The 9651-nt window shown below is 47.1% G+C and overlaps 1 protein-coding gene across 1 annotated transcript in view; it reads right to left on the reverse strand.

Annotated features, from left to right (window-relative positions):
• Window positions 1-5639: 5639 nt before the first annotated feature.
• The window catches only part of LOC116089123 (serine protease 40-like), an 8237-nt gene continuing 4225 nt past the window's right edge, over window positions 5640-9651 (reverse strand). The window contains exons 4-5 of the mRNA XM_031368818.1: window positions 9310-9479; window positions 5640-6147 (exon numbers count right to left, since the gene is read on the reverse strand). Of these exons, the coding sequence (XP_031224678.1) occupies window positions 5818-6147; window positions 9310-9479 (500 nt within the window). The 3' untranslated portion in view covers window positions 5640-5817. The remainder of the gene's footprint in view (window positions 6148-9309; window positions 9480-9651) is intronic.

Consider the following 9651-nt stretch of genomic DNA (forward strand, 5'->3'; position numbering starts at 1 on the left):
GAGGAGGAGAAGGAGGAGGAGGAGGAGGAAGAGGAGGAAGAGGAGGAGGAGAAGAGGAGGAGGAGGCTCCCATCCCTGGCTATTAGCAATTTGTAGCTGCTGGAAGATGGCAGTCAGTTTTCTTCACTGATTCTAGGTAAGCCAACCATATTCCAGGGCAAGCCTCACACCCTGGAGTAGCTGGCCAACACGAGCTAGACTCCACAGTTTTTGGTTTTGTTAGAGACACATACACACACAGTGAAAGAGATCTAGGAAGAGCTGGGGAAAGAGAAAGAATATGATAAAATACATTGTGTGAACGTCTCAAAGAATAAAAACAAAAACATAAAATGATCTTTGAATTTAAAAAAGCAAAGTGCTATTTTTTGATGGAGAAAAATGTTTTAAAATTTATTTATTTTATGTATATGAGTACATCATAGCCATCTTCAGGCACACCAGAAGAGGGTATCGGATCCCATTACAGATGGTTGTAAGCCACCATGTGATTGCTGAGAATTGAACTCAGGACCTTTGGAAGAAAAGTCAGTACTCTTAACCACTGAGCCATCTTTCCAGCCCCCGATGGAGAAAATTTTAAGAGAATAAAACTTTGGAGTGGTTATTACTGATCACTCTGAATCAGATCTACAATGAACAAGAACAAGGGGAACAGAGAGAAATAAAAAAAAAAAAGTACAGTTTGGAAACAAAAAGAGCTCTAGGTAGTCTCATGTTACAGTCAAGGCGTGTGCAGAAGAGATGCTGAGACTGTTCACATCCTGATGGTGAGGCCCATGCAACTTGAGAACAATGGGAGGGGTAACACAGTACTGGAGTGGCCCTCCATGTGGTTAAAGAGAAACTATGAGTTCTTTTCCTAGAAAGCAACTGTATACCGAAGCTGCTGCTACTGTGCCTGTATCCTAGGCTGGCAGCCTGACTCCATCACGTCATCCACAGGGTACTGGCTTTGGGACTGTAAAAGTGCAAGAGCAAGGAGGTCATGAATTCTTCCTCCTTGTTTTCAGAGAGCCACTGAGACCAGGCAATTCGTGACTGTGCTGGAACTGATGCAAGAAGGTGGCCCTGGGAGGCAAGGAGGGCCCGGGAGGCCTTTTGTGAAGTTCTGAAGGTGAAGCTTCAGTTGAGGTAGAGACCCCAAGATATTTGAGATGTCAGAGCTGTGGATTATCTGTCAAAGAGAACTTCCTAGAGGGAATAGAACCAGCCTGAGCAAGATACATCTTGTAGAATTAAAGGCTGGATGAGCCAAGCCATTTAAAGCCCTTTGGAATTAGAATACTGGCCCTGGAGGTATAGGGTTTTGGAATTTTCCCTGCTGGAATTTAGTTTTACTTTGGTCCTATATTTCCTTACTATACTGTTCCTCTTGGGATGGTAGGGTGCATTCTGTGCCACTGTATCTTGACAGTACACAGTACATAGTTTGCTTTTTTTATTTTATCAGTGATTATAGTTAAGAGACTACTTTTAAACAGCATTAAGACTGAAATAGAGTATAGGGTCTTTTGAAGTTGGGCTACATGTATTTTGTATATGACATGACCTTGCACCTATAGGGGATCAGGAGTAGAATGTGGTGGAATTCTAGTAGATACAGATCATTGTATCTAGGGTAAACAGAATGAAAAAGTTGTTTTCTAGAAGTCCTTTGACCTTGAAGAAGTCATTGTAGAGAACAGTGATGTTTTCTGGTATCTATAGCGTTGTTTTTCTGAAGGAGCTTTACAGTCTTTGCATGACTTTGGTCACAGGCAGTCCTGGCACAGCTGGAATGTCTTGCATTATTGAGTGCTGCAGACAGTGCCTCTTATGGGGCTCACATATTTGAACACTTAGTCCCCAGGTGGTAGCATGGTTTGTGGTGGTTGTGGGGGGAAAAACAGGCTTTGGAGGAAGTATTTCACTGACATTTTAAAGCCTTGTTATACTTCCTGTTTGCTTTCTTTGTGTTTGAACAAAGTGAAGAAATAATCTCTCACCTTCCTGTATGAACTATCCTCTGGCTGCTATGCCTCCCCTGGCGTTATGAACTCACTCTCCTACGGGAACTGGAAGCCAAAATAAAATTTCTCTTCCTGAAGTTGCTTTTGATCATGGTGTTGTAACATATATACAGAAGTCAGTACCAGGAGTGGGGTCCTTTTACACCCAATTGTATTGATTTGGGGAAGGATTTGCTCTGGAAAAGTTATTGAGTTCTTAGAGCTTAATGAGCTGATCTTTACTGGTTTTAGTGACATGAAAGCCACAGAATTGAAGGGGACACAGAAAATTAGTATTATGAGAGTTGAGAGACCTCTGGTGAAGATGTATTCTCAATTGCATGGAAATCCCATGATCGAAGGGGTGGTTGAGAGAAACTGAAGCATGAAATCATGCATCATGGCTGGTCTTGCATCAGAGAGTCCAAGAGGCTATTGGTGAAGGTGCAGCCTCAGTTGTAGTGAATACACCAGCATATTGGACATGGAAGACCCATGAGGATGACCACCAAAGATGGCACCAGATGTGAAATGGAGGCTTGAGCCTACAGAACAGGTGTATTTGTAGGTGAAGCTGCTCAAGCAGATTTGAGCCTGGAAGATCATGAGTGGGTCCCATACATTAGACACTGAGGTATTTGCATTATCAGATTTTGGTCGTTAGGGCTGATTTCAGTTTCTGTCTCCTCTGTATCTGCCCCTCCTCCTTCAACCCATGGCCTTTTTGTCTGCTTCCTCTATGACCAGTCAGAATGGCCAGACATATATGGAGGCTGCCTATACTAGTCTTGACAATACCAGGTTGTCTTTGTTAGGGTTTTACTGCTGTGAACAAACACCATGACCAAGGCAACTCTTATAAGGACAACATTTAATTGGGGCTGGCTTACAGGTTCAGAGGTTCAGTCCACTATCATCAAGCTGGAAACATAGCAGCATCCAGGCTGGCATTGTGCTGGAGGAGTTGAGAGGTCTACATCTTCATCTGAAGGCTGCTAGCAGAATACTGGCTTCCAGGCAGCTAGGATGAGGGTCTTAAAGCCTATACCTACAGTAACACACCTACTCCAACAGGGCCACACCTTCTCTAACAAGGCCACACCTTCTCCAACAAGGTCACACCTACTCTAACAAGGCCACACCCCCAAATAGTGCCACTCCCTGGGCGGAGCTCATACAAACCATCACATGGGTACTACGCATGTATTCCTCACTCTGAGTCTTTTCTCTATTGAAAAAATGGGGCCCTTCATTTCTATATCACAAACTCATGGGATCCCAGGTAGGAAATGAGTGTTACTGGTAAGCACTACTATTTCCTCAACAACCAGTGAACATGATTTAAACCCAGAGAAAACATGTTCCAATTACTCAACCCCTGGAGAGAGAAAAGATAGAAGAGGTGAGTCAACATTCCTCTAAGATTGTTGCCTGTCTACCATCCCTTCTCCTGCACAATCAAACCTATTATTTCATCCCCTGCTTCAGACTTTGACCTCAGCATAATGGCTGCTTAACGTCCAGCTTGAGTGACTTAGCACCAACAGCCCTGTCATCATTAGCAGCCAATGTGACATGTGTCCACTGTCACCACGGTCATGTATTTTTCCCTCTGTGAATGCTCCATGCCCCTTATAAAGCCTGGCACCATCACCATCACAGCCGGCTGTCTTTCTTTTCTTCCTCTCCTTCTTCTCCCTCTCCTTTTTCTCCCTCTCCTTCTTCTCCCTCTCCTTCTCCCTCTCCTTCTTCTCCCTGTCCCCCTCCCCTTCCCCCTTCTCCTCCTCCTCCTTCTCCTTTGTTTCCTTCTCCTTCTCCTCCTCCTTCTTCTTCTTCTCCTCCTCCTCTTCCTCCTCCTCCTCCTCCTCCTCCTCCTCCTCCTCCTCCTCCTCCTCCTCCTCCTCCTCCTCCTTCTCTGCTCAAAGGCGGCCCTTTGCATACCCCTGCACAAATAAACCTTCTGAGGTCTGTTGCACGGTGTCATTATATGGCATTCCTTGGCTCTATGTTCATGGCAAAACACAATACCAAGTGCTGAATCCAGGAGCCAAGATAACCTTGCCTCTTTGCATGGATTTCCTCGGGTCTTTTGTCACAGCTGTGGAAACTTAGTAGTAGAGTCAGACCCATTCTAGGCACAGGAAGAAAAGGCAGGAGGGAGGGAGGGGAATCTGCAGACAGGGAGGAAGGGACAGGTGGCACTGGGAATCTTCACATCAACAGCAGAGGGACTTGAACTGCACACAAGAGTGGGTGGGCCAGGGATGTTCAAACAAGGTTGGAAAGGATGGCCCAACGCACCTGGATTTCTCTCATGGCAGCATGGGTCTGCCAAGAGCCCAGGGTCTTCCTTATCTACAGTTCACATTGAAGAGTGGAGACTGGTGTGGAGCCCATAGGGAGCTCCCTTACAGGCTGGATAGGATGTGGTGACACAGATGTGTTGAATTAATTGTTAAATAAATCCTGGCATGGGTTACTACCTACCTCAATGGTTTATGTTCCCGAATGAAAGACACACACACAGCCTTTATATTTTAGTATGCTTTAAGCAGCACATTAGCTGGGGCACTTCCTAGCCTCTGTGCTGTTAGAATCTACCTTCCGCAGATAATTCTTTTCTTTTTCTTTTTTTTAGTTTTTTGAGACAGGGTTTCTCTGAGTAGCCCTGGCTATCCTGGAACTCACTTTGTAGACCAGGCTGGCCTCGAACTCAGAAATCCACCTGTCTCTGCCTCCCAAATGCTGGGACTAAGAGTGTGCGTCACCACTGCCCGATAATTCTTATTACTAACTTCTATGTTCCATCTTGGCTGCTCTGGACCCATTTGTGCAGCCTTGTGGGCCAGGCTTTCTTGGCCAGAGCCCAGGGTGCTCTCTTTGCTTCCCTGCCTCATGATGGTCTCTGTGACTCACCTCTGCCACACTCTCCTAAAGCATGGCCTATCTTCTCCTCCTCCATGTCCAAATCCGGGAATCCTAAAATCCCATCTCTGTCTATTCTCCCCATCGGTTAGCTGCTGGTGCCTTTATTGACCAACTAGAACCAACTCAGGGGAGGGGGGGCAGGTTCCCAGAAGTTATGTGCAGACCCTCTCCTGAAAGCAGTTTTTTTTTTTGTGGGGGGGGGGGGAACATAATTAGCATTTGTAATACAAGCAGCTACTCAGTTACCGTGCTAAGCCAGTCACTCCCAGGTCTGCCAAGCCTCAGCCAGTGCCGGCTGGAGCAAACCCACGAGCACCATGGCCTTATCAGGCCAGTGGTGGGCTTAGAGTATGACGTGTGATATTAGGATGACCGCTGACCCTTGCAGAAGAGCTTTGAGGATTGCTGTTGAGATATCAGATGTCAGCAACCCTCACGGTTCACTGTCAAACTCTCTAGAAGCTTTACTGTGACCTGGGGCTTGTAAGATGCCCCTCGTGCCTAAGCTGGAGCTTGCTCCAGGAGCACAGGCTGCTGCAGCTGCATGGTGAGGGCTTGGCCCGATACAGTGGCTCATTCTCCCTGAAAGAATGCAGCAGCCTTAGGGGCTGCCCCCGCCCCCCGGGAGGGTGTGGCCTTCTGGGACTGAGCAGCTGGAAATGGGTACTGCAGAGTGTTGCTCTGGAGTGGTGTTGATGGGCCAGAAAAAAAAATCAGAAGTTTCTTTAGTTTTTAGTTTTATTGTTCATTCTTTGCTTTGCATGGCCCAAGGCAAGTGTGACCTCAGATGGACAGGGGATCCCACAGATGGAGGCATTGGAAGACAGTGCTCAGTGAGGGCGGCTTGCAGGACATCCTGGCTTTCCAAGGCCCCGTGGCTCCATCACAGATCCCAGAACTAAATCAACTGTTGCAGGAGGGCCTGGGAGAGCAGCAGGGCTGTGCAGACCATCGGCTTGATGACAGCACCTTGGTTTTCGTTGATGTCCTCCGGATTTCCATTCTCATTCTCAGGGGATGCTGGATTTTTGGGGGGCCGAGAGGACACCTCAGGCTTTGAGTTGGATGGTGCTTTCTTGTTATCTTTAATCCACTTGTTAAAGTAGGAGACCCTGGCGAAGACACTGGGGGTGGCGATTGGTTTCTCGCATGTCGCGCTCCAGCTGGTCAGCCCTATCACGTACCAGGAGCCTTCCAGTAAGCAGACGAATGGGCCCCCAGAATCTCCCTGAGAAGAAAGAGGACATGAATAGTGATCTGGGGAGGGGCAGATGCTGACTAGAATGGAGAGAGTCCAATGGATGCCAGGTGTCCCTGCTGTCTGTGTACCTCATCAGGACCATTTAAGCAATTTTTTTTTTTTTTTAATTCAAGCACAGGCAGCCCCTTGGGTCAGTATCTTCAGTGAAGGCCCTGGAGTCCTATTGCACAAAACTGCCAAGGGGACCCTGGACACCATTGGGTGGAGAGTCTTGGAGCTGAATATATGCTCTGCCCTGTTGTTTATGTGGGAGATGTCTCTGAAGTCCCAAAAGGTTGGTAATTGACTAATTGACCTGGAGGCGTGGCCTGTAATCTGTGGCTGAATCCCTTGTCCCCAGCACAACCTCCCACATGCACCTTTGTGTTTTCTTAATAATGTTACTGGGGAATCTTCAGTCCCTTGACTGAGCATCTTTTAGAAGATGCCAAACTGTAGAATGTGCTGAGCAGGAAAAAAAAAAAAAAAAGCCATGGCACGGGTGGAGCCAGGGTAGAACCATGGGTTGCTGTGAGGCACCAGGAGAAGTGAGGACTCCAAACACAGCAGGGACTTGAGATGGGAAGGTCCCTGGGATCATGGGTAGAAGAAACATTTCTATCTCATAGGCCCAAAAGCAGGATCTGGAAGAAGCAAACAAAACAAAACCCAAACCCAAACTCAAATCTACCCCCTCCAAAAAAACCCACCCCAAACCACAGTCCCCACCAACCTTGTGCTGAAGCATGTTACAACAGTCTTTGTTCACAGAGTGCTCAGGAGACATGGAGGACTGAGGGCACACACTGGAAGACCCTACATAGGGTTAGTGGGCTGCACAGATGACAGAAGAACCCTCAAGGGGATGCACAAACCGGGCCCCGAGAGGGCTTCTCTGAGCCAAGACTAGATAGAATTGTTAAGGTTTGACTGTGGCAAGTTATGGGCAGAGGCACAGTGTTCAGCAGAGAAGCAAGGGGTCCCGGTGAAGGTTCTGGAGCCCCAAGACAGGGCTGCAGGCTGGGCCTAGGCAGGGTACCAGGGCTGCAGGTTGGGCCTAGGCAGGGTACCAGGTCTGCAGGCTGGACCTAGGCAGGGTACTGTAAAAGGGATGATTAGGCAGTCGGTGGGTAGAAGCTCTTAGCATACGGGATTGGCTCTTTCTCTAAATTGTAAATCTATGGAGATGAGTTCAATCTCCAGAAATCCCAATGTAGAGAGAAACATCTACCACTAAGTACCCTCTGAACCTCACATGTACACAGCCAAGCAACCTGAGTGTTACATACATGCAATCATGTCTCTCCAGAGGTGGAGGCACAAAGATTACAAGACCAACCTGAGCTACACAGTAAGATAATTTCTAGACAGACAGACGGATAGACAGATATAGATAGTAGACAGATAGATGATAGACAATAGATAGATGATGGATAGATAAATAGACAGATAGATGATAGGTAAATAGAGAGATAGATGACAGATATAGATGGTTGGATGACAGATAGACAGATGATCAATGGTCTGGGAAGGAGACACTGAGAATTACCTGCCATTCTTGAGGAATAGCAAAGGCACACATAAGATGTGAAGTCATAGGTTTCTGAGCCCAGAGGACAGCCAAGGGCAGAGAACAAGAGAGACAGAGTAAGTGGAGGCCACATGAGACACTTCGGGTTGCCCACTTCCTCTCCGGCATCGGTTCCCCCACCATTAACTGTAAACTATACAGACTGTACCCCCACCGACTAGTGATGCCTTCATGCCCCAAACCTAGGAGCTCCTATGAATCATTATGAAAGACACCTGATCCCTCTGGTGGCAAAACAGCCTTGAGAATTAATCAGAAAAATAAACAAAAACATTTCCACCTTCATTAGTCATCAGAAACATGCAAATGAAAAAAATCACACAAGTCTGGGCAGAGGTGGCACAGGCCTTGAGTCTCAGCATTCAGGCAGAGGCAGGCAGAGCTCTGTGACACTGAGGACAGCCTGAACTGAAGAGTGAGTTCTAGGACAGCCAGGACTACACACTCCAAAACATAAAAACACAAAACCAAAAAGAACAAGAGAAAGAAAGACTATATTCAATGGATAAATGAAATGGGCATACGATCCAAAGAAGTGCTGCAGTGTGGAGAAGCCACCTAACCTCAGATCTATAGACCCACATTGGAGAGATGCCTGGAGTATGTGCAAGACATGAACACATGCATGTCTCATGGCACAGTGATTCTACAGCTAGCGTGATGGCCCCTCTAGCATGTTCTGGACAATGTCCTTGCAAAGACCTTTCATAGAAACTGCTAAATGCCACGAGGATGAGAATGAATAAGGAAGAGTGTAGTGTGTCCTGATAGTGGTGTGGCTGGATAGCATCCTATGGGTGAAAAAGCAATCAGGGCAAAAGCCTGCACCCTGTATGATGCAGGTAAAGTCCCGGCATAGAGCGATAGTTCTTCTAAAGCCAAGACAGGACCACTCTAGGAATGAGAGAAAGGGGAGGGGTATGGGGAGTGCTTTGGGTGCTGCTTACGTCAGTGTATCGATTTCCTATTTTCTTGTTTATTTTTATTCTTTAGATTTATTTATTATATGTAAGTACACTCTAGCTGTCTTCAGACACCCCAGAAGAGAGGGTATCAGATCTCATTACAGATGGTTGTGAGCCACCATGTGGTTGCTGGGATTTGAACTCAGGACCTTCGGAAGAGCAGTCAATTTTCTTAACCGCTGAGCCATCTCTCCAGCCCCTCGATTTCCTGTTTTTAATGAACTGTTATTCATCCATTTTACATGTGTGTGTGCGCGAACATGCACTCACTTGTGTGTGTATGTGCGCATGTGCGTGCATGATGGATGCGGAACTCACAGGGCTACTTGCAAGGATTGGTTCTACCATGTAGGTCAAGTGGTAGAACAAATTCAGGCCACTAGGCTTGGGGGGGAGGGGCCTTCACGCACTCAAACACCTCATGGAATCACTGACTTAACTTCTAAAAATCCCTCAGATGGTACAAGGGCTGGCCATGTCCAAAGACACAAACAAGTGGAGGAAACAAGGTCGGGAGAAGGCACAGAAGGAGAGGTGCTGAGACAACATGAAGGTACAAGTGGCAGGCACACTGAGTAAGCAGGTTGCACTTACTGCGCAGATGGATTTTGTCATGTTATAATCAGCAGCACACACCATATCGTCATATATGTAGTAGCTTCTACGGGATCCCGGGACTGGCGGTGGGAAAAATCCTTTACACACATCATTGCTCATGATGATGAGCTGGACTTCATGCAGCTTAGTAGGCAAAGGGATTCGAACTGTGAGAGGGGGATCAGATGTGAGACACAGTTGAGGGAGAGGACTCCTTAGCTCCCTCCCCTTCCAGGATGATCGCTGGTGTGTGTATGTGGGGGGGCTGGGTGGGGCAGCCACTCTAGCCCACAGCAGCAGGTAGGGACTCACAACAGGCACTCAGTGACCAAGGGATAT

Source organism: Mastomys coucha, unplaced genomic scaffold (genome assembly GCF_008632895.1).
Source record: "Mastomys coucha isolate ucsf_1 unplaced genomic scaffold, UCSF_Mcou_1 pScaffold14, whole genome shotgun sequence".
Classification (NCBI taxonomy): Eukaryota; Metazoa; Chordata; class Mammalia; order Rodentia; family Muridae; genus Mastomys; species Mastomys coucha.